Here is a 26,478-nt window from a genome sequence, read left to right as displayed (position 1 = left end):
CAATCCAACATTTTTCATCATATATGCACCCAGCATAGTCTCCAACAGGACACTGGTTTAATGTGATGCATCTGTTCCATCAGGAATGTGATCTTGACAGGCTAGGATCTCATCTGCTGCTTCAGTGGTGACTGCCTTCACCAGACACCCAGCTGACTTTGAGTTTACCATCTTCTGTAGGGATGTAACAGTGGTATTCTTGAGTAAACTCAACGATTACCATTATTGAAACGTGGCTCATTCAGTCTATGTTTAGGATGGAAAATAAACATGAAAGATTTATGTAATAAAAGCAAGGTTTATGTTTTAAGAAAGAAGGGACAATGTAGGGTAAATGGAAAATATTTTAAAAATGATGTGCACATTCACACATGTTGTTAGGGTACTCTGAAAATGAAATCCAAAATGATTTTTTTGGATTTGAGAGGTCTGCTGTTCAATCCATGATACAGTTACCTTTCTGTTTATTACTTTTTCAGAAAGCCTATATAATCTGAATAAGAAAAAAAAAATTATGTATTTTAGAGGCCTACACAGCGCTAAGCCAAAAATTTAATTTTGGTCAGTTTCAAGGGGCTGCTTTCACTGTACATTGTCATCTGGACCAAATGTTTTAATTTCATCACATACTATACCAATTAATGTACCAGCATGCAAAGTCTCTAGCCTCATTGGTAGTTTAATTCTTGAACTATGGGCTTGTAAAAGTTGATGAAAAAATGAGGCCTGATAAAATCTACACCCACCTCCCCTCAGCAAACTTGCTATATCTTACAGTATTATACAGTATTAATCTTGCATCAAAAAAGATTTTACAGGGCGTCTCCTGACTAACATGGGTACACCTGGTAATTTTTCCGAAGTGTGTGTACCATTGGTTGATTTGACATGGAATGACCCATGAGCCTTGGGTGCTTATGACCTTGTTGTTGGTTCACTGGCTGTCCTTCCTTGGACCATTTTTGGTAGGTACTAACCATTGCATACTGGCAACACCCCAGAAGACTTGCTGTTTTGGAGATTTTCTGACCCACCCATCTAGCCATCACAATTTGGCCCTTGTCAAAATCACTCCCATTCTTACATTTGCCCATTTTTCCTGCTTCCAACACTTTCTCCTCTAAGAACTGACTGCTCACTTGCTGATGTACTGTATATACCTCACACCTTGGCAGGTGCCATTGTAACATAATAATCAATATTATTTACTTCACTTGTCAGTGGTTTTAACGTTATGGCTGATTGGTGTAGATGACAGCATCATTTACCCCTGTGTGGTTCTGGTAGGTCAACTGCAGAGAATCTGGTGCTGTTCTGACCAGTGGTTGAAAGTGTGCCAATATTAGCCTTAACAAGGTCTTCATTATGTGTAAGGTCAGAGCCACAGGCCAGTAGTTATTAAAGACTTTTGGCTGAATTACCTTGGGGGCTGGTACTTAACAAGTTTTTTCCATACAGCTGGAACCCTTTATATCAGGGGTCTCCAAATTTTCCAGCCTTAAGGCCATACTGATTACTCCAATAAGTTCCAAGGGCCAAAACCGTTTAAATTTTCCTGCCATTATCTAGAATTTCTAGACTAGTCGCCGAGTATGCGCCCTGAGCGAGCATACGCTTGCTAAATTCGCTAGTTCAATTACTATTGTGTATTGTTACGACCGTGACACTTGACGAAATCTGGTGGTCAAAAAGCGGAAATAGGTAGTGGTAGTACCCTCTATCGCTAACAGATGGCGTTAGTAGTACTTTCGAAAGCGCAATAACAATTAAACATTCGTGAATAACCTCATTGGTTCGAGAAAGGTCTGGTGTATTCCACTCACTTCGAGATGGTAGTAATTGGAGTATAAAAAGGCTAGCGGTGCGACTGCGAGTCAGTCTGCCTGGGGAAGGCGAAGGAAGCAAAACTGTCTGCTGTGAAATAAAGTAGGGCGTAACCCTGTTTAAAAGACATCTTCGAACCGACCAACGCCCATACGTAACAGTATTTTGATTTGACTTGTTATTTTTGGGTGTGATTTACTAGTATGGTAGTAGTAGTAAGAAGCGAAAAATAGTGAATGCAGAACATTCAAAGATCAATGGAACTTTCAATATTTCGTGATTAAGTCCAGTAATAAGGCGCTATGTTTGATTTGCAATGAAACCATAGCCATTCTCAAAGAATATAACATTAAACATCATTATGAAACGAAACATTTTCAAAATTACTCAAAATATACAGGAAGTTTGCAGACAGAAAAATGTGAAGCTTTGAAGCGCGGATTGAAATCGCAGCAATTTTTGTCAATAAAGTCAATAATGAACAAAAGGCTGCAACTCGTGCCAGCTTTCATGTGGCTCTTGAAATCGCAAAACATGGAAAACCATTCACCGATGGAGAAATGATCAAAGAATGCGTAATTACAGTAGCCTAAGAAATGTGGCCCAAAAAGGTAAATTTATTTCAAACTGTCAGTTTGTCAGCAAACACCGTGGTTCGGAGGGTACAAGACATTGCAGAAAATATATCATCTCAACTATCTGACAAAAATGGACATCTTGAATGGTTTTCTCTGGCCTTGGATGAGTCAACGGATGTGTCAGATACCGCTCAGGTGTTGATTTTTATTCGAGGAGTAGATAAAAGCTATGAAGTGAATGAGGAACTTCTTAATATTGATAGTATTCACGGCACGACTACTGTGGAAGATATTTTTAAGGGAGTTGAAAATGCCATTAATAAAAAGAACCTTCGATGGAAAAACTTGAAATCTATTACAACTGATGGAGGCAAAAACATGTGTGGTAAAAATAAAGTAGTGGTTGCACTAGTGTCAAAGGCTGTAGAAAATGATGGTGGTTCAAAACCATTAGTCTTACCTTGTGTCATTCATCAACAGTCCTTGTGCGGAAAATGTTATGAAAATGATATGTCTGAAGTTCTAAAACCAGTCATATCAGTTGTTAATTTCATCAGATCCACTGGGCTGAATCACTGACAATTCCGCGAGTTTATTGAAGAGATTGGAGAAAATGACTTGCCATATCATACTACGCTGGCTTAGTTGCGGAAAAGTCCTTCAGCGCTTTTTTGAACTTTGAGCAGAGATCGAAATTTTTTTGAATGAAAAGCATCGCCCTCTTACTGAATTACAAAATAGCGAATGGCTGTGGAAGTTAGCATTCTATGTCGATTTGACAAAACATATGAGCGAACTGAATTTGAGATTGCAAGGAGAAAACCAGCTTCTCCCTGATTTATACACTAATATCAAATCGTTCTGGCAGAAAATATTACTGTTTCAATCACAATTATGTAAAAAATGTTTCACACATTTTAAAACATGTGAAATATTCAGGCACACTACTGAGACTGAGTTTCCCATCGATTTTGCAATCGAAGCTTTGAGTGCTTTGAAGATAAATGTTGATACTCGTTTCTCAGACTTTGATGTCATTGCGAATGAATTTAAGATTTTTCAAAATCCTTTTGATACTGACATTGAAACCCTAGCCCCGGAACTTAAAATGGAAATTATTGATTTACAGTGCAGTGATATAATTAAGAACAAATATCAAAACTCATCTTTGTTGGAATTTTATAAGAGTCTTCCACTGGTACAATTTGATAATTTGCATAGATTTGCTCGTGGGCTGTTTTCTGTTTTTGGTACTACTTACTTGTGTGAGAAAACATTCTCCAAAATGAAGTACACAAAGAATGTTTACAGATCTAAGTTAACCGATGAGCATCTTAAATCTCTTTTAATAATTGGTACAAGTAAAATTGGTCTACATCTACAAACTATTGTCAGTGGAAAATCACAATTACATAAATCTCATAAGTATTTTTTACAAGTGGACACCCCGCGGTTTCATTTACGTTAATTTAGCTTTTCCGTTCCTAAGGGATTTTCAGGATAAAAATCATATGTGTGATTCAGGTTATATACATTCCAAACATCGATATACATACATATACGATACTCTTTACCCCAACATAACTACTGAGGATGAAACTGCGGGATGTTCACTAGTTTATAATGTTAATGGGATTCATTTCAATTATTTGTTAGTTATTATGCTTAAGTTAAATTTTCTGCTTATTATACTTGTCATTAAGCTTTACCTAGCAAGTAAATAAAACCGAGCTATTATCATTCTGTGTTTTTTTTTATCCAACTTATCACAGCAACAATAACAACAATAAGCCATTAGCTGTCGCGGGCCGAATTGATGACACTGGTCATTAGCTGTTGCGGGCCGGATTGATGACACTGGTGGGCCAGATGTGGCCCGCGGCCCGTAGTTGGGAGACCCCTGCTTTATATGATCAAACACAGACTGAAGATGTGCTGAAAAACTACATACAGTTGCCAGCTCACTCCTTCAATACCTCAGAGTTAACACCATCAGGTCCAGCAGCTTTGCATTGTCTATGGGTGTAAGCCATTGTAGCTGGTGAATAAGGATGAAGACAGTGGCAGTTGATATGCAGTAGTATGAAGGGAAAATCTTTAAGAATAATGTGGACTGGAGATCGGGCATAAAGGAAGTTGAACCCCTTAGGTTACCCTGTCACCTGGGTGAGTAAATTGTGAGCAAGAAGGCCCTGGTCAAAACTCATAAAGAGTTGATTTAACTCATTAGCCCTCTCTGCACTCCCAACATCTGATCTGCAATTGAACTGTATAAAGCCCAAAATATTTTCATTCCTTTCACATCTCCTGCATGTTTTTTTTTTCCTTCTTCTTGGCTTCAAGTAATTCCATATAGTCTCATTGAACTTTGCTTTGAGCTTTCCGTATACCCTGTTCATTTTCCCCTATCTTCATCCCTGGAGGCACTCTTTTTTGTTAAAGAAGAGCACTCAGGTAACTGGTTACCCATGGTTTGTTTTTATGGTAGCAGCCAAAGGTCGTTGATGGAATATCAGTGTCCACACTTAAATTATTCTACCCAATAATGAAATTGGTTAGTTCGTCAGTATCCTCACCATACTGTTCACAGAGCTCATCCCATTCTATAGCTTCAAAGCATCCCTTGAAAGTGTCGTTTACCTCAGGTGACCACTTCCTCACTCCCTGCATTTGCATGCACTTTAATAACCTGGTTAATTCATAGAAACCTGGTTTCTAAAATGCCTTATAAACCTTTATTCTAGCTAAAGAAACTTGATTAACAGACCTAGATTTCTCCACAAGTAACCAAATTATTTGGCATGTATACATGTAAAACCATTAACCGGGTAACATTTAAGGAGTTTGTAGCCTGCGCATGTCCGTTGCACTCTTTCAGTCTGTTCACTTGTTAGCTTTGCACATGTTGCTTTCAGTAGCCACAAGTAGAAGGGATTACAAGATAAATTTTGTGATTCATTCTTATGGTTTAAATATTATATCTTAATATTTCAGAAATCGCTAAATTTATGTTGATGAGCTTAACGTACAGTGCTAAGCTCAACAGCACAATCTTAAAAGCCGTGGAGTAACATGTAAAAGGTAACTGAGGTTAAGTAGGCTGATTACTTTTTAAAATAACAAGTAACCCAATGCAAAACATATTTTATTGAAGTAAAAATAGCTGTGTTGTTATAATCCCAACACTACTCCATGTAAAACAAGAAGTAAATGTACCGATGTTGGTGCTCCTTTGCAGAGCTCAATCGGCCAGCCAGGCAGAAGACTTTGATGTGTGAAATCCTGTAACAGAAATCCATCAACAAAACATTGGCTTAGTTTTAATCAAGATGTTTTCTATAGATATGCTGAAACTGTGCGATCGGGTGACACAGTGGCCAGTGTTCATACCATGAACCATCGCTGGCTCAGTTCCGAAAAGTGGGATGGATGTTATTTACTTCGCAGAACATGAAGTACTAATCTTGCCAATGAAAGAAAATTATCACAGGCATCCTGCTTGTTTTTGGGCTCATTTTGGCCAATGATTATGTTTAGCTTCATTTTGCACCTTTTAATTATGTTGGATCGTTTTGCTGAAGGAGAACACCAGAAGAATACTGGTACATGTAAATTGGGATTTTTTTTTAAGAAACCAGGTTTCTGCCTTAACCTGGGTTATTCACCTTATCCTGTTTTTTGTGTGCATGTTAACACACTCACTGACCTGGCGATAACAGGCTGCTGTAGAATAATGGGCTTACTCTGTGGTATTAGATGAACAAGATTCTGGTCTGGTCTCCCAAGATGTAGAAGAGCTTTTAAGCTTTATGTGCCATTGGTATTTTCATAAAAGAGGCTGAGTGTTCTGTTATCTCATGTGCTGCACTTTACAAACTGATGTAAACTGTGTAATGCTGCTGAGAGGGACACCTGATTAAAGTCTCCAGATATTACAATCCATGAACTAGGGTGCTGCATGTGAAATTTAGTGACAGCCATGTGTATTATGTCACACCCCACATCTGGAAGTGCACAGGTCAGAACGTAAACTGCAAGCAGAATGATATAGGAAAACTCAGACAGCAGATAGTAAGAGCACATTTTGATGGAAGCAACTTAATGTCTGAATTGCATATTCTGTCCTTATCCTTAAAATGTCAAGTATTACACCATTTGTTGTTTAGAAGGACAGCTATCCTCCTCCTATGCTCTTGCTGCACTGTTGGTGTATTCAGTCTGCACTTACCATAGTAAATCCATTTAAAGCAAAATGCAAATCCTGCACATTTGTGCAACCACGTCTCACTAACACACATAAAGATACACTCACGTTTTTCTATCAGCGATCTTGCCAGTACAGTGAATTCTTCCATCTTTTTTGCCAGTGATCCTATATTTCCTATAACAATTACTGGTAGATACGGTTTATACTGTATATCTGTTTCTTGTTTCCTCCTTTAACACCAGTTCTATTGTTACAGTATCTTCTGTATGTTAATCTTCTTCAGTATATCCATCTCCTTTTGGGAAAATAAAGTTTGCTGTCATAGGGGTAATAGCTGATACAGCATGTACATAATTCCTTCGCTACTGTTGTCAAAAAGCACAGTGGAATAAACCGTCTTGAAAGTCAAAAAAATAATTAAAAGTTTCAGCAGCAGACTAGATAGATAGATAGAAAGAATGAATGAACAAACACACTTTATATGTCTCCAGGGGTAAAATCTGGCTTTTTACAGAAGCATTTTAAATAAATCAATCAATCAATCAATCAACATTTATTTATATAGCACATATTCATACAAAAAAATGTAGCTCAAAGTGCTTTACAAAATGAATAGAGAAATAGAAGACACAATAAAAGATACACATAAGTCAACATTAATTAACATAGAATAAGAGTAAGGTCCGATGGCCAGGGTGGACAGAAAAAACAAAAAAAAACTCCAAAGGCTGGAAAAAAAAATAAAATCTGTAGGGGTTCCAGACCAAGAGACCGCCCAGTCCCCTCTGTATACTGTATATACTGTAAATGCATAAATAGGTAGATAAGTAAGTAAATGAAAAAAAATATACATACACAGTTTGGTCTAAACACAAACCAGAATGCCTATCAAGCAAGATAATTAAAAAGAAAAGTACTGACTTAGCTAATGACCATATTACAGTATAGTATTGCTAGCTAGAACAAACACTGCAATGCTAGAAAATAAACGGAGACATTGAGATACTGCAACATGCAGCTACTCCCCATGGTGAATAGTAATAATAATAATAATAATAATAATAATTATTATGTCTTTTCCAGTAAATTGTGCTGTAATGCAGAAGAGTGGAGCTGGTCTACACACTGCAAGTTCCTGTTACTGGGATACCACCACAGACGGTAAGTTATCTGTTTTTCCTAATCTTCTTTTTCCCTAACATATTTGTTCATCGCTTAATGTTCTTTACATATCACTATAAATATGCTGTTTGCTGCCATACTAATTTAGACCCAAGGTATCTCCATTTTATTGTAACACCATTCTAATATATGAACTTTGATAATTAAATTAACTTATTTTTATTTTAGTTTTTTAAGCTATAAATAGAAGTTATGTAACCCTTACAGTTATTAATAAATTAATTCCATTAATTTTTAAAAACATAGATTTCAGTCTTTCAATAGTGGTTACAAAGAGTGTCTTGAAGAAACAGTCACAATGCACTGTTTTCAGAAAAGAATTTAACTGGCAATCAGTATAAAGAATCCATCAGCTCCAGCACTAGTTTTTACCCTTTATGGGCTACTGGAAAGCAATATACCATGTGCCTTAGATATGAAACTACAATTCTTATGCAATCAATTGTAATAGTTTCTCTGGACTACAGTACAACATCTGTGATAGTAGATTATTTAACTAGTGTCCAACCTCCGTGACTTTTTAAACTAACAGCAATATTTCATGTGAGCAGCAAAGATGTCCTGCTAAAATACATATTGTTCTAGCATGGCTGGTATGCTTAAGTATAAAAAGAAAAAGTAAAAAAAGGGAATGACATTAAGTATATGATGTTTTAAAGTGAACATGTTTTAATTTAACAATTAAATAGGTTAAATTACAGTTACTAATGACACCCATTGCAAAAACTGTAACCACTATTAGAAAACAATTTCACAACACTGTGCTTGAACCTCATTAGGACATTATCTGAGTCTAGTTTAAATCTCATTCTCTTTTTCTTTTTTGTAAAGTCCATGTACACAACCTTATTATAATAAAGATTTTGAGTACTAATGACATTATGAATGGCATTCTGTCTTTCCATAGGTTATTTTAGAATGTTACGATATAGTAAAAATCATTCTAGGCCCAATATATATATATATATATATATATATATATATATATATATATATATATATATATATATATATATATATATATATATATATATATATATATATATATATATATATATAGTACATTTAGGTTGTATTAATTAAAAAATATATATATAGTTTTCTTATCAGAACTTTTGTATTTTTTGGTTGCAGTACATCTGTAAAGCATAAAATGCTTATAACTTGTTCAGTGTTCTTTAAAAGACACAAGGGGAGAAAAAAAAAGTTTTTCCAACCATTGCAAATACAGAGCTTCACTAAAAAAGGGGTCACTGTGACTACAAAGTGGTGTTATCCAGAAATCTACATAAGAAATACATATAAAATCACCCTTGATTGCTTAAACACATTACATGTGGTCATTAACCAAACTTCCTTTTATTTCCACATCTATACCTTTTTGTGCCAGGTTTTGATTTACCAATCAAAAATTGATATTCAGTATAACCTGCTCTCTCGACATTGATGAGTGAAAATGGCAGCTTAGTTTTCAAGGTGTATTTATTCATCTCACATGTACGAAGAAATTAATACATAAAAAAATAATCCACAAAAACACACTTTGTGATGCATTTAATTATTTATACTTGCATATTCCTTTGTTTTATTTACTGTCACCTTTCACATTACATTACATTTTTCCATATTTTTACATTTTTTCCAAAATAGTCTGTTCCCTACTCATCATTTTTATATATATATATATATATATATATATATATATATATATATATATATATATATATATATATATATATATATATACATACATACATTAAGGTACTGTGAGTCAGTTGCTCACAAGTGAAAGAACTGAACGATATGTGTTAATTTTTTAATCATTAGTATAACAGTTCAGATGGACTGTTATTGTCTAAGTTGTTGTTTGAATATTTCATTCTACAAAGGGTAAATACCTTATGTGTCTCCTTCAGCATTTATTCATTCATTTTATAATAATTATTGTATATTCTATGCAAAACCCAACTCTGCAATGCTACATTAGCATTATTTATTTGCTATATTTTTATTTAAAACAATTTACAGATGTTCTGTAAAAAGAGTCTGCATGTTTATCATTTGTGTTTATTGAATAAACTAACAGTGTCTAACAAAGGTTAAATTAAACCAGATGAGGCATAATCTATAGTTAGTTCCATGGCTAAATGGAAGGATAAAAAAACCACACACATCACTGGTAGACAGCAAACTGTTGAGTGCAGTATGTAGCAATGGGTGGTCAAAGACTGACTTGTGAAACTAATATAAACTCACTCCTTTTCCCTTTATAGCTGAAACAAAACAATATAATGCTTTAAATGCATGTTAAGTGAGCACTCCTCTGTAGTGTAGACTGTGGTTAAAACTGCATGTTGGCAAAGGTACTTAAAATGTGCACTGCTGAAAAGACTCTTTAAAAGGTAGTGTTTAATGGAGAAAACAAAATTTTGTTTACATACTCCATCGCTTGACTGTTACATTACAAAACAGCAGCAAATCAGAAATCTTGCAGAGAAGCAAGTACTGTACTTATTGGAGTTTGAAAGGGCTTCTTTTATATTTTAGCTAGCTGAATGAAGACTTATCCAGAGTTCAACTTATGCATATCATTATCCACTTTGACTCCTTGTGCGTAACAGCATCCAAACTGGACTAAAACTTGCTGCTTACACTTGAATGTAATAATATTGCAGCCATTAAAGAGCATCTAGAAGTGGAAGGCTATGAATATTGTATCACACCTTGAAGTTCAGCTTACACTTGCTGGGAACCAATTCAGCATGTGGATAAGTTGGATGGTTAGTAATGTGAAGTTTGCCGTTTCATGAGAGAACAAAATTCGGCAGTAGCAGCAAAATATAAGTTGTATAGACAATATAGTTAATTTTATTACAAAATGCTGTTTGCATGAGGCAAAGCTGTTGTTCAGTATTGAATAACTTTTATGGTGAACAATGCAACAGATGAAAATGGAGCAATAATTTGTGCATGCTGGCTATTGTTGGTTGCAGGGTAATTTGTTCAGGTGTTCTAGTTATTTGTATTTTTTAACAGTAGAATTACCAGAGCCAACGAAAAAACTAGTAGTTCCGTCCCACCTTAAATCCCTTCGCACCTCTCAGTCAGCCTCTTTTGTCTTCTAAATGGGTCAATAAGCCCAAGCAGCAGGCAGCCTCATACCACCGCCCCATTGCATCAGAACTATCAAGAAGGGGATAAAACTTGATGTGCATTTTGTGTCTAAACAATCTATGTAAACAAATTGTTAAAACAGAAATGTTTTTCATGTTTTAGTAATAAATGACAAAATGTACACATGATTTATATAATATGTAAAGGCTGATTGCCAAATAGTGTTCCTGCTCACACTGAATTAGTATGCACCTTATGGTCCATGATGTCAAATAATTAATTTTATGACCTGTATAGTACACTTCGGAAACATTGTGGCACTGATGCAGTATTATTCATATATAAGCCTTCTTGCGCTTCTAATCAGTGATTGCGTTTTTTTTTTTGTGATCTTGCCAGTGTCCACATTTTGGTGCACAGTACTGTCTCTTTTGTACCAGGACATGCAGAGGAAAGAATAGTACAGAGGGGTCAATTCCGTGCTATATGCAATCATCAGATTAAATGTTAACAGTTCACACACACCCAAGGACCATCCTTTCTACGTTTAGGACATGTGTACGTGTTGCAATGTACACACTTCTCTCTGTGCTGTGGTTACTATTACACTGAAGAGGCGCCTGACACTGACTGACTGAGTTTGCTTTCCTGGGGAAACGGTGGTCTTGGAACAGAAGCTTGTCGATGTTGCATCCTCTTTTGCTTTATCCATCGCCTTTTCATGTAAGAAGCGACAATGAAGTGACGACGAAGCTCCTCTGCAATTTGAGCAAAGAGTACTGTTCTTTTCTCAGTGCTTACCGTGCATGCCCTGTACAGTACATGCACGTGGATTGCCGCCAAGTCAAGCGTGTTATATCACACAGCAACTGGCCACCTGCATGCTCCTGCCACACTGAATAAGCTCACGCCTTCTGGTACACGATGTCAACGCAGCACTGGTGGCAAAAAAAAAAAAGAGACGAATATGTGTGCCATTTTGAAGAAATCATTTTTTGACTTGAATAGTACCAATCAGAAAACAGCATTGCACTAATGCAATATTATTTGAAAACGAAAATCAGATTGGGTGTGAATTTATACTGGCGCTGTTAGAGTCAGATCAGAAGGGGCGAGGCAAAACATGAACGAGATTGAGATAATAAAACTGAAAAAAAAGCTAACTTATAGAAATGCCATACATTTACAGCTGATCTGACACTGTTCATTTCCAAATAATATTGTAGTAGTGCGACGTGTTTTTTGTTGGATGTTATATCGTGATTGTGACTGAGAAAATAAGAGTGAAAAAAAAAAACGCTAACTTTAACAAGTCCTATAAATTTACACCGGCTGTTACAGACACAAATGAAATGTATGTTTTTATTGTATAATAGTAACAATAAGAGCAGCTCACTACTCAAAACAGTAAATTTGCAGGGGAGCTGGTTTCGAACTCACAACCTTTGGATTATAAGTCCACAGCTTTAACTGCTGCACCACGGAGGCTGTCGTATTGTAGTTGCCCTTTTTATGGAAGTGTTTATTTGATATTTGGCAATCAGCCTTTACATATTATATAGTTAATGTGCACATTTTGTCATTTATTACTAAAACATGAAAAACGTTTCTGTTTTAATGATTTGTTTACATAGATTGTTTAGACACAAAACGCACATCAAGTTATTTCCCCTTACAATTCTGAGTAGCTCATTCTCAGATAATCAGTCAAAGCAGGAACTGGGAGAACTTCTTGGTTGTTCTGAGGCAAATTGGTTTTATAAGGCTGCCTGCTGCTTGGGCTTATCGACACATTTAGAAGATAAAAGAGGCTGACAGAGAGGTGCAAAGGGATTTAAAGTGGGCCGGAACTACAAGTTTTTTCATTGGCTCTGGTAATTCTAGTGTTAATGAAAGAGTGAGCATATACAGTTTTTTTTTTGTTTTACTGAAAGATAAATAGTGTGGATGATACAATGGTGCGGATTGTACAATTTATTTTTTTTCTGAAAGAGATGAAATATGCACGGTGTATTCAGGAAAATATGGTGGTTAAAAAGGTATGTATCATGTTTGAAATCTACATCTTTGGGCATTTGGTAGTTCTGTTGGTTTGTGACAGAAATGGAAGTACACTGGCCACATTTTTTTTTATCTGCTACCTTGGGAACTGAAAAAATGTTAAGAGACAAATACCATTTTTCTTCCATTGCATTATATTGCAACTCGGAACTTCTATTACATTTTGAAGTATGCCAAGATTTGTAGTGGACAGTCACTAACTATATGCTTTAGAAAAAAAGGCAACGTGTGAGGTAAACATTTGCTTTTAACAAAGAAAGCCAAAAATGGCAAATCAAAAAGAAACAGATGGAATTTGATCTTTACAGATTAGGTAATGGGTGATAAATTTAAAAAGTTAAATTTATTACTTAGTACTAAAGTATGAAAGAGTCACTAAAGCAATGGTTGAAGATGCAAGTGCATCTTGTACATTTGTGTTAGGCTCACAGTGACCCTGTGGTCCTTGTGATGATGTGTCTGAATATATTAGCCAAATACTAATGTAGATTTCTCAGCAAGAAAGCAACCTCTAACACACTTCGAAATTCAATAAAGAAGTGGTTGACTTAAAATAAAATTAAGGTTGTGCAAAGGCCACTTCAGTCATTAAGCTGTTGTCATTGAAAAACTATAGTGTGAATTGAGAAAGGTAGTCCATTACTGTGTTCTGCCACCCCTGGAGAACAACTAAGCCCAGGGCTACTGCACGTTCAGAATACTGCTGGAGTAATAACAGTACTTTATAGACAACTTTCAAGGTTACGTGACCAGTGCTCATTCTATTTGATCCACTCACCACACACCCTAGATGAGCATATGATAAAAAGCATTAAAGCAATGAAAGGTAAAAAAGTATATTTACATATTAACAGAGAAAAAAGTTTAAACATATATCCCCAAGCAACAAGAATTAAAGATAAACATTCACAAATTAGTTTGTGAGATGCTCTCGCTAGAGACAACCTGATTCCCCCATATCATCACATATTAGTTTATTGTCCTTCCAGTTCAAGAGGACGTGAAATGTAGGAATCCCAACTAAGTATACTGGCAGCCGATGCTAATAACATAAATGTTCTGTCCTACCGGTCCAATGGTTGATCGTTTCAGTGAAACTACAAAAAAAAAAAAAGTTTGCCTTTAGAGATGCACCTCCCTTGCAACCCTTAGTAAAACAAAACCTTCTTCCAGTAGGTGGCTTGGAAGTGGATTCTCTGTGCTAATGTGCTGTTGCTTTTTACTTCATTGGTCAATGTCTGTCTCTGTCTCTCCCTTCCTTTCCGCGTTAATGTCCTTCAGCCCAACTGGCCTGTGTGTGCTGTGTCTTCCCCTTAAAGGTGTAGTTCCCCATTTCCTGAGGTACTCTTTAAGGAGATACAAACTAACAATGGGACATTTGCACATGTGGCACCCACTACAAGTGAAGGTCCAAGGACATCAAGGGTCTTGAAAAGATGAGCATTAATACGTTGTCCAAATCCCCCTTGATGCGTTCTTTAACATTGTTTAACATTATAAGAATTGCACGTTTGTGCTTGTGTTACACCGAGAACTAGGTATGTATTAATTCAGACACCTGTTTCTGAGAAAGAAAATAGTTTTACCCACTTGTAGTGTGTTGAAAGAATTTTGTTAAAAGTAAAAGTCTCACCATTGTGCAGTTTATCTGTTCATCTTTATCAAGGCTTCCAATAATTGTTACACCAACTTGTAGTTTTTTTTTTTTGTAGTTATTGAAGTTGATGTGTTATTGTGCAGACTAAGGGCTTGCTTATACTTCACGCTCAGAACACGTACGCATCATGGCTGCCACGCGTTCCCAGTGTTCATTTGACGCGTCCACTGAGCATGTCCTCTGAAATTAACACGACGCATGAGCGAGCTGCAATACCCTCATTAGTGGTGGTGGGGGTATAGGGGGGTGGGGGATTGGGGTGTAATAGCGCAGATACATTCGTTGTGCTTTTATATTCAAGTGTCACATATTCCAGATTGTAATGACATGATACATTTTAAAAAGTCTCACATACCATCTTCTGTGCCATCTTTTTTTTTCTGGGGCTTCCTCCTGACTTGACAGTAGCGGCAAACAGCAATAGATCATCACACAGAACACATTAAATGTATGATATTCAAACTCTGTGCACATTTAGAATCCTTAGATTTATACTTGATATCACTTTCATGATGAAATGCATTAAAGTATGTATGTTACATTTTACAGATAAAGCGTTAATTTTGTTTAAATAATGAATGCTGTTAATAATTACACACATGGGGGTGACATGGTGGCAGAGCGGTAGCACTGCTGTCTCGCATGGAGTCACGTTGGCCGGTATTCCCTGCCTGGAGTTTGCATGTTTTCATGGTGGGTTTCCTCAGTGAGCTCCAGTTTCCTTCCAAAGATATGCAGATTTGGCGATACTAAAATGATGCTAGTGTATGTAAGTGCTTGAATTCACCTTGCAATGAGTTGATGCCTCGTCAAAGGAGTGTTTCTGCCTCGTACCCAATGCTTGCTGGAATGGACACATCCTTGGATTGATGGATTTAATCATTAAACATCCTTTTCAGGGATATTATGGTAAGGTGTCATCGGAATTTAATGGGCGTTCCAGGCAATTCACAACACAGTGAAGCCTAACCTGTTCTCACCATGATAATATCTTGCACTGCCACCTGGTGGATTCCTCCAGATTTATGTAAAGTATGCAAGCAAGTATGAACAGTAAAATGCATGCGTAGCAGGAGCGTCTACTGGAGCATGCATAACGTCGCGTGAAGTATAAACTCGGCCTAAGAATGACTGAATTCACCATTGACAATAAAGTCTTGACATGATATTTGCCAAAGTTGTGAAATGCATGTTATGTACTGTAAAAAGGAAATAACACATTTAAAAATGTGTGTTGGGTTCCATAATGAATAATCCATTTTTACTTACCAGGTTGTAGTAGAAAAGTGATCAGAGTATAAGTGAAACGCTGCCGCACACTGGCAATGCATGCAGTTAGATTAAGTGTTTTGTCAGATTGGTGTTGTCTCATTCCAGGGACAGAAATTGATACCACAGTAGTAACTATTCCACTTTCCCTTTATTTTTCCTGTGATCTATGAAGAGGTCCACTAAGAAACAGCATTGTTCTCTTGTTTGATAGTTCATTATAACTGCGCTTCCAACAGTGCTTTAGTTTAAACTGATAAGGAATCTGTGTTGGGGTACTTTCTTTATAAAGCTCATGTTTTTTTTCCAAACCTTACATATTAATCTACCTTTACTTTCACTCTAGGCCATTGAAATTTCATTGAATTCCATTGGTTAAAATGCTTATACATTCTATTATAGCCCTATCAAAAATGAAAGTCAGAAAACTGTCTTAATTTTGCAAAGCATTCTGTCATAACTATTTTGCATTATACATTCCATCATTCTATTTTCATTCTCTTTGTTATCAATGTATAATCCTGTAAATTGGAGGTAAATAATCTGAGTGACTGAAAATACATCAGAACTTTACTCAGAGAAACTATGCATTCAAAGCAGGTAAAATATAAGTATTGCATATACAGTACATTTATAGGTCAAATCCATGGTACATATTAATTGTGTTGGTCAAATGAAGTTATAAATATTTCCCATACATATGTCTTGTATTGTTTTCTGTTTTTTGGCTCTACCAAATAGAGCAGTGTATTACTAAATTAAGTTACCTCTTTTCTTTTTTTACCCCTTTAGGAAACTGTACTGTTAGATGGGAGAATCGAACCATGTACTGTGTTGTCAGTGTTTTTGCAGTTGCTGTTGCCCTGTAAATGAACCAATAATTGGACATATTGCCAGTTTCCTTAAAATGAAAAGATTCAGACAAAATCCACAGCTTGGAGATTTAATATGGATACAGAAACCAGGTGTAACAAAAGTGGTGAAAGAACATTGGTAATGAATATAGAAGAAAGTCCCACTAAGTGTGTCATTGCTAGCCTGGAAAACTTTAAAAGGTTTACAATATGTCATTTGTTTTGTACACATCTAGTATTTGTTTAGTGAAAGCTGTAAATCTTGCAAAGCAAAGGCAATCTTTTAGCATTGGTAAGTTCATTAAAAGGGCTTTTTTGTATGTTTGTCAGTTAGAAACTCACAAATACAAATATTATTGCTTAATTATTAAATATCCAATCGCTCATATTGTTGTTAATTTTGTCTATGATGGAATATCCTTTGTTTAAAACAAGTCTATTTTTTTGTATTCATACTTTTATTGCAACTGCTTGAATATTTAAAAAAAGTGTAGAATGTAAAAAAAAGATTTGTTTTGATTAAAGACATCTGAAACTGCAGTGAACAGCATCTTAAAATACAAGCCATGTTACTGTAAAGGCTTTGATGATTTAAACATATATGCATTTATGAAACAATTATGTAGAAATGGTTTGCGGGAAGAAAGCATTTCATTTTTCAAGAGCAAAGTGTCATAGTTTGTATGAATTAGTAATCTCCCTTCAGTTTTAATTTTATAGATGCCGACTTAAGTGTTTTATTTATTTAAATCATGCCAAAAATGCTACTTGAACTTTATCTGGCTGTATAAGTATAGACAAGATTAATTTTGTTTACCCTGAATTGTTTGCACAATTATTATTTCATTGTATGGCAATGCAATTCGGATATTGTGTATTGTGTAAAGTGCAAATTCTGAACATTAATAGATGTTTTTTTCATCTAAGATGCATCATTTAACTTTAGATACATATGATTGTATAATGTACCTGTAGGTAAAGTAAGATCTATTATATAATATGATTTTTCAGCCGTCTTTTGCATGTGGCAACACATTTTTGTACAGAATATATTTCTGAAAAAAGAAACAGTAAAATGTGCCGTGTAGTAAAAAATTGCTCAGTGAAAGCAAAGAGCCAGAGGGAAAGGTTTATAATAGTACCTCAGTAACTTATAATTAACTTAGAGTATGTTTTTGTAATCAGCAGGGCTATGTTTTAAATAATTAAAATGCATGGTCTGCCCATGAGAGATTTATTTGAGACCTACTAAATAGTGATTATCCTCCAGAGCTGCTAAACACACAATTAGCTCTTTAAAACATACGGGCATCACAGAAGAAAATCTGCTTTTTATTACTCTATTTAAAATAGACAATTTCTTAATTGTTATTCTTGTCAACTCACAGAAGCTAATTACTTAAGGAAAATACTTAGTCTTTTAAACCAGTTTAATACAATATTCTTCTGTAGTATTCTAATGCATTTGCAAATATAAGAACATTTTTGCTTATTCAGATTAATTTGTAGTATTTTGAATTATAAAACCATAATATTAAATGATAATTCTGGTTTATGTGGAACAAAATGCAAAGTGGACTTTAGTTTTTGCTATTTTTCTAAAGCAGCATAGTGTTTTTCTCTTTGCCAGATGACTGTCATACTTACCAAAGCATTATGATATGTGGCCTAGAATTTGTGTTTTTCATTGTGACACTGCACTTCAGCCTGTGTTTGCAGAATGAAATGACATAGTTCTTCAGTTGTGTGCAGTATGACTCTGGTCAGTACAAAGCTTTATTTGTGTAAACTTTATTTTCTACTGGTTATTTCATGAAAATAACTAAGGCTTTTATAGGTTTTCAATACATTGAATATGCCTTGCTCTCCAGAAGTGCTTTTTAAAATATTTAATATTAATGAATTTCTTTACTTTACTTACATGGTATGTGCGATATGCTCACAAAGAACACTGAAACACTGATATTTCTTTTAAATAAAACATTTTTCCTGGGCAAGTTTAAATACATATAACATTTTTAACAATACTTATGATTTTTCAACATGCATTAGTTGTGTAATAAGCCAGTGGTTTAATAAAGTGTTTTGGTTTTCATTGATTTTGATTTTAAACTAAACTACAAATTGTCAAAATTTAGACTGAAACTCTTTACTCACTCTTTTGTGTTAAAGTTATGTTCAGTGCATTGACAATTTGTTTGTGAACATTACGGCTTCATAAATAAACCTTGCATAAACTTGGTGCCCTTCTGTTTTCATTTCAAAGCCATATCTTTAAATAACAGTGACCTTTTCTTACTCTTCCCATCTGCTAAGTGCTGAAATCCATAATAGATTCAATAAAAACTAAAATGAATGATTAATTCAAATTAAATAGAACTAATAAAAAATAAGTTACTGCTTGTAAAAAATAAATAAATAAATAAAATCACAGGCTATTTGCAAGATAAACACTTTTTAATGAGTCTGGACCCACTGTGCAAGCAATTTCATTTGTCACTGAAACAATTTTATTTTTGAAGTGCTGCCTTAGTGCTGACATACAGATTGCATTTAATAAGGCCACAAGAGCGGTGGACACAGACTTCAAGTTACTTTGAGTCTAACAGTAGATGTACGAAAAATGAATTAAATAATGTGATACACTTCATTTGTTAAAGTAATGTTTGTTTAATCACTTACCACAACCTAGAGTGAAGAAGAAAAAAATCTTAACATCTTCAAATACTAGTAAGGAGCTAAAATGTTGACCCTTGTCAAATGCTACCTTAGTCAGAATATAAAAAGTGAGGAAATCATCTCCAGCGTCAAAAGGGGTAAACGTATACATTATCAACTTATACATTGTTACGTAATTTTAAACAGTGGAGCAGAGAGGGAAATCAAGAAAAAATGTGTCTTTGTTTTAAAAAGTATGGAGGACACTGTACATATACAAGTTTAAGAAATTTTGTAAATGATATTTTTCACATTCTGTATTAATTAAAAGGTATCCCACAAAAAAGTATGAGTAAGTTAGCTGACCAGTGAATTTTTTTTTTGTGTAGTTACAAACTCATGAACTGTCACAAATAGCTAGTAAACAATAGTTCAGATTACACATATTATGAGTTCCTTGTCTTCCCCCAAAAAATAAAAAACTAAAGTTTAAGTTTCAAGTTTATTGAATTCTGTTTTTTTTTTTGCTAATTATTTTGCTCATTCTGCTACTATTTTGGAATTTCTTTCCAAAATACTGGTACTGTGTTGATATTTTTTTAGACAAAGAAGACAGATATTTTGAGGTAATGTTGCTTTAACTAATCATGGTTCTGAGGAGTGGTGACGTGTTGCATATTGATTAGCACATGAAGGCGACCCTGTAAACCTATAATATACATTAATAATAAAATCATCGACCAAAAGGTAGAAAAGCACTTAAAAATGTGAAACAGGTCAAGATGTTAATTTCAACCTCTGCCTTCATTTCTTGCCATACATTTCCACAATTTACAAAACCACATGAGATTCTCTCTGTTAGGGAAATGGCTGCTGTGATTCCAGTTGTGCTGTGATGTCAACCACATTATGCTCTTATGCCAGACGTGACTGTGAAGGTGACCAGAATTGGAGTCGTGAATGCGCCATTTTCACCGGAGTCTCAACCCTGTTGAGTTTATCTGGGAAATGGGTGAACAGTAAGAGACGAGAGAGAAATATGCACTGGGGGGTCAATGTTGAAGGCAATTCTGTCTTTGGTTTTATCATTGGTTTTAGTGGAATATGTATTGTTATTCAGATTTTTTTCAGCTTCCTCACAGGTACTGAGATTTTATGGAATTATTTAATTGGATGATTTATTTAACTGCACTGCAGTTAATGTCTGTTGGACATTATTCTTATTGTGTGAAAATAAAATACACTGAGTACATTTGCACCCACCTTGTTGCTTGTTTAATTGTCCTGTTTGCACTAGCCATCCCTGGTATCAATATCTGACAGAGTACCTTCCATTAATCAGATGGATTCATTTACATATATTGACTACAAAACTTTTTCAATTATGCCAATCAGCATACATATAAATGGTGCATTCTAATAGCATTCTTTATGACAATGCATTATGTAAAGCCCCAAATTAGTTACACATCTTACATGCCCTAAGTAAATATCTGGTTAAAACAAATAAGACTTCTTATATGTGTCTGTTATCAGAGAACAACATATAATGTTAATTGATATATATGATCTAATTTAAATGTGCTTGTACAAATGAAGTCAGGATGTCCTAGTTTAAATGTGTGTACACACATTTCAAGCCTCTCTTTGTATGTATACAACTTACCATGCAAACGTTGGGATTTATAAAACACAACTTGAGAGGGGAACATGTGTATATTTACTGTATAACAACTCTGACCCATGCCTGTGCAATGTCTTGGAGAACCTGGGAAATGATGACACTCCTTGATCAAGCAGGGAACTGCAGCCAAAGCAGCAAAATGAAGACTCTAATGCATAATTATTCGAATCACTGAGCCGTTATTATAATGTGCATTTACTGACAAAACATATTACACCTCGGAAATTATAGTTATGTTCTACAGATTGTGTTTAAGTTCCCTTTTAAGGCAGCCAATGCTACATATTTGTAGTGAAGAACCTTTGTGGATTTTCATCGCTTTATACTGGCTACCTGTTGTCACTTCTCAGGGAACTGGCCAACAGGTCAGAAATATCTCAGCCATAGTTCCTGCTGTTCTGGAAGCCTTTAACCAACCACCAAGGAGCAACTACCTCCAGAACATGTCTTTGCCAACATAAAAAGGCAATCTGCAGCAGTGTCCTGTTCTCCTAACGTATTTGGAGCACTTTACTGGACTCAAATTTCAATAAGGGCACCTAGCAAGAAGGAAGCTGGTTTTGCTAACCATAAGCAGTTACATTTCATTAATGCACAAGTCATCCAAGATGTGACTGGCAAACATTGTGTCTCTGTGACTTGGGTCAACTTTTGATTCATTTATTTTGAGGCAATTTAGCTTTGACAAGCATGATGGTGCTGTACGTGGTGAATGGCTTGTTGGTAAGGTAACTGGCTGAGCTCTTAATGTTTCTTATGGCCTGCACTTTCATTGAAACAGCTATGATGTCATTACATGTGCCAGGTGACAAGTGTCTGCCCAGACAATGGTGCCTTACACTTTTCCAAGACCCTTAGAGAGAGGTGCTATAATGCCACTGTTGATCTTGTGTTCTCAATTGTGGAGCACAGCCAGATACTCTTGAATTCAGATGGCGTGATCTTGACACCAGTGAAGTTCTGCAGCATCATGAATGCAAATGCATGAGGTTCAATGGCATGTTCCATATATGGATGTTTCAGGACAGCATTCAAGGATTGTTCATAGGGTTGCCGGACTTCCCTTATATAATGGACATGTCCCATATTTTGATAATTTTGTCATCTATCCTGTACTGACCTTTCAGGGACACCAAAATGTCCCGTATTTAGTTAATTTTCAAATTTTGTAATAAAAATATATTTTTACTACCTTCTTAAGGTACTTAGTTGTAACTTTATAAGTAATTATACTTTCTTTTCTCAGATTCTCTTCATGAAAATAACCCAAATGTAATGAGGAAACTAGTGTTTGCTGCATGTTTGCAACTTGTTCATTTATGGTTGGCTGAGGACAGCAGCATTGTTACTGTTTTGCTCTCCAGCCGTGCTACTGTGCAGTGCTGTATCAGCATTGCAACATACAGTGACTGTCAACAAAGTGTGTTCTTACTACTTGCCATGGCCCACTTTTTTAATAACTGCCTGTATTAAATAATAATAATATTTCTCTGTTGTCTGTATTAAATAAATATTTTCAAATGATTTCACTTTTACAGAATTGTTTTTAGCTTGTATTAAATCATTTCCAAATGGTTTTACTTTTGTTTTCCTCATAACCCATTAAAATCCTTGCTTCATGTTTTGAACTTATGCCTCTACTTTTATAAAATATTGGTCTGGGTGTGTAGGGGGCATGTATAAATGTATATATATACAGGTCCTTCTCAAAAAATTTGCATATTGTGATAAAGTTCATTATTTTCTGTAATGTACTGATAAACATTAGACTTTCATATATTTTAGATTCATTACACACAACTGAAGTAGTTCAAGCCTTTTATTGTTTTAATATTGATGATTTTGGCATACAGCTCATGAAAACCCAAAATTCCTATCTCAAAAAATTTGCATATCATGAAAAGGTTCTCTAAACGAGCTATTAACCTAATCATCTGAATCAACTAATTAACTCTAAACACCTGCAAAAGATTCCTGAGGCTTTTAAAAACTCCCAGCCTGGTTCATTACTCAAAACCGCAATCATGGGTAAGACTGCCGACCTGACTGCTGTCCAGAAGGCCATCATTGACACCCTCAAGCAAGAGGGTAAGACACAGAAAGAAATTTCTGAATGAATAGGCTGTTCCCGGAGTGTTGTATCAAGGCACCTCAGTGGGAAGTCTGTGGGAAGGAAAATGGCAGAAAACGCTGCACAACGAGAAGAGGTGACCGGACCCTGAGGAAGATTGTGGAGAAGGACCGATTCCAGACTTTGGGGGACCTACGGAAGCAGTGGACTGAGTCTGGAGTAGAAACATCCAGAGCCACCGTGTACAGGCGTGTGCAGGAAATGGGCTACAGGTGCCGCATTCCCCAGGTCAAGCCACTTTTGAACCAGAAACAGCGGCAGAAGCGCCTGACCTGGGCTAAAGAGAAGCAGCACTGGACTGTTGCTCAGTGGTCCAAAGTACTTTTTTTGGATGAAAGCACATTTTGCATGCCATTCAGAAACCAAGGTGCCAGAGTCTGGAGGAAGACTGGGGAGATGGAAATGCCAAAATGGTCCACTGTGTTTTATCAAGGGCAGGGTCAATGCAGCTAGCTATCAGGAGATTTTGGAGCACTTCATGCTTCCATCTGCTGAAAAGCTTTATGGAGATGAAGATTTAATTTTTCAGCACGACCTGGCACCTGCTCACAGTGCCAAAACCACTGGTAAATGGTTTACTGACCATGGTATTACTGTGCTCAATTGGCCTGCCAACTCTCCTGACCTGAACCCCATAGAGAATCTGTGGGATATTGTGAAGAGAAAGTTGAGAGACACAGGACCCAACACTCTGGATGAGCTTAAGGCCGCTATTGAAGCATCCTGGGCTTCCATAACACCTCAGCAGTGCCACAGGCTGATTGCCTCCATGCCACGCCACATTGAAGCAGTCATTTCTGCAAAAGGATTCCCGACCAAGTATTGAGTGCATAACTGAACATAATTATTTGAAGGTTGACTTTTTGTATTAAAAACACTTTTCTTTTATTGGTCGGATGAAATATGCTAATTTTTTGAGATAGGAATTTTGGGTTTTCATGAGCTATTAAAACAATAAAAGGCTTGAACTACTTCAGTTGTGTGTAATGAATCTAAAATATATGAAAGTCTAATGTTTATCAGTACATTACAGAAAATAATGAACTTTATCACAATATGCTAATTTTTTGAGAAGGACCTGTATAGTAAGACAGAGAGAGATTTTAAGAGTGTCCCGTATTTCTAATTTTCTAATCTGGCAACCCTACTTGTTCACATAGGCATATTCACAAGGTGATTGTGATTTATAAATGATAAATGGCATAGAAACGTGCATACACCCAGTTTTATAAATTTGATTTTTTTTTGGTGTTCTTTCACATTCAAATCCATGTAAAGACCCCTGGTGATTTGTTACATTTCATTCTACCTAATCTAAGCAGTACATCTCCCATTTGCAATTTCCAAATAATTTTGTACTTTCCTGATATTCCCTATTGCTTTTGGGAAGAAATGGACATCTTCACACATGTGGACTTCATAGCAATTGAACTTTAGCGCACTCACTATTTCACTGCATTTTTTAATTTGCCAGTAGTATTTCTGAATTCACCACCGTACTTACTGTTCTGTTATTACTAAAATACTCAGAGAATCTCTTTGGGTTACCTTTCACCTTTTTGCAGTATTTGTACATTTTTAATTTAGTCTTGATGGGTACAGACAGGCCATCTACTGTAACTTTAGTAAGTAAACATATTAATTTAGTTACAGTAATTGGCCACTAACCTTATGAATTACATACAGTAGTAATTACACTAAGGTTCTCATGCTGCATGGCTAATGTACAAAGCTGATTACATACTTCTAGTCTATATATTCATAATTGTTAACCTCAGAAATAAACTGAACCATAAGAATACTCTAGATTTTGTTTTGGTGATAGGGAGGCAGTGCTTTGCTGGACTATTATTATTGAATATTTAGCAGACAACTTTATCTAAGATGATTTACAAAATCAAGATACTAAATATTATTTAAATTTTGATTTGGTTTGATATACTTTATTAATCCCTGAGGAGAAATTGTCTTTTCAGATGACCTTTGTAGGTTAGAGTGCAAGGTCAGCCATTGCACAGCACTCCTGGAGCAAGTTATATAACAACTGAAATACAGGGAGGTTAAATAATTTACTAAGGAAGAGGACTGAAAATGGTTAAAAGTTCAGAACTTTTGCTGCTTGACTGTTTTGAGTTTCCACTATTGCTGGTTAGGCACAAAATCCTCCTTTCAACATACTATATGTATTTTGAGCCACAGTTTTACCACAGATAGTTTCTTGGAAGGCAGTGGCACAGTGGTCAGTGATGTTGCTTCACAGTTCAAATTTCACTCCTGGTTGATTTAAATGTTGCAAAACAAATCCATTGGAGAATATATATACTGTATTTGGGGAGTCTCCATGACAATCCTACTTTAATGAATGGTACAATCAAAAGAATTGAAGAAAGAAAACCATGCAAGCATGGACCATTAGGATCCATAAATTAATTCAAGCAGTTCTGTTGAGGAGTAAAGTCTCTCACAGATGCGGGATCTGAATACTGACTTCCAGGTTGTGTCGTCTTTGCATATCAGTGGAAGTGGAAGAGACGAGGTTTCCAGGCTTGAACAGGAAGTGGCGTCAGTGTCCTTCCAGTGGTTCTTCATCAAGTCTAGAGGCAAAAAGGGAGAAGAAATCAACAAAGGTGCCCTCTCTCAGTTGGAAGTACACACAACATTCGGACACTATGTACTTTGCCTGTTCCCTCTATGTTTTTATATGTGTGACATGTGGATTGGTTCCACAAAAAGAACAAAAACGGTAGAAGTCTAATAAAAACAGTTGGGCACTTCATATAACACTGACCCAACAGAGCAAATGCAAAACAAAAACATATAAGAATCACAAAAGAAAAAATGGAATCTAAATCACAAGCGCAATGCTGAAGATGTTGAGCCTTCTTCAGCTTCGGCTTAACCTCCTTAACATGACATTTTTGTCTCAAAAAACATTGGCTTTAAAATCAACATTTTTATTAAATCTCACTTTCCTACTGCAAAATACTAAAAGTACAAAGTCAGAAGTGTAGAAAGTATAATAATGATACAAATAATAAAAAAAAATAATAATAATAATCATATGACCAGCACACTGCACTTGTGCGAGTGACATGACCATCACTTTTGGATTCACCAGAATCACTTTTGGTTTTGCTAATTGTTTCAGTTTCACTGCCTGAAGACACATTCACCTCGTCATCACTGCTGATAAGAAGCGTTTCTTATAAGACAACATTATGAGGCTAGGAGAAGACATGTCTACAATGAGAAACATAAT

At 35.7% G+C, this 26,478-nt stretch overlaps 1 protein-coding gene across 1 annotated transcript in view; it reads left to right on the top strand.

Moving 5' to 3' along the window:
• The window catches only part of dynlt3 (dynein light chain Tctex-type 3), a 39,384-nt gene extending 18,722 nt beyond the window's left edge, over positions 1–20,662 (top strand). Inside the window, exons 4-5 of the mRNA XM_039745071.1 lie at positions 7,693–7,770; positions 16,685–20,662. Coding sequence (XP_039601005.1) covers positions 7,693–7,770; positions 16,685–16,761 — 155 coding nt within the window. The 3' untranslated portion in view covers positions 16,762–20,662. The remainder of the gene's footprint in view (positions 1–7,692; positions 7,771–16,684) is intronic.
• Positions 20,663–26,478: the final 5,816 nt, after the last annotated feature.

This window comes from Polypterus senegalus, chromosome 2 (assembly GCF_016835505.1).
Source record: "Polypterus senegalus isolate Bchr_013 chromosome 2, ASM1683550v1, whole genome shotgun sequence".
Taxonomy (NCBI): Eukaryota; Metazoa; Chordata; class Cladistia; order Polypteriformes; family Polypteridae; genus Polypterus; species Polypterus senegalus.
The sequence above is the reverse complement of the archived record's forward strand: the minus strand, read 5'-3'. Positions and strand labels throughout refer to the sequence as shown.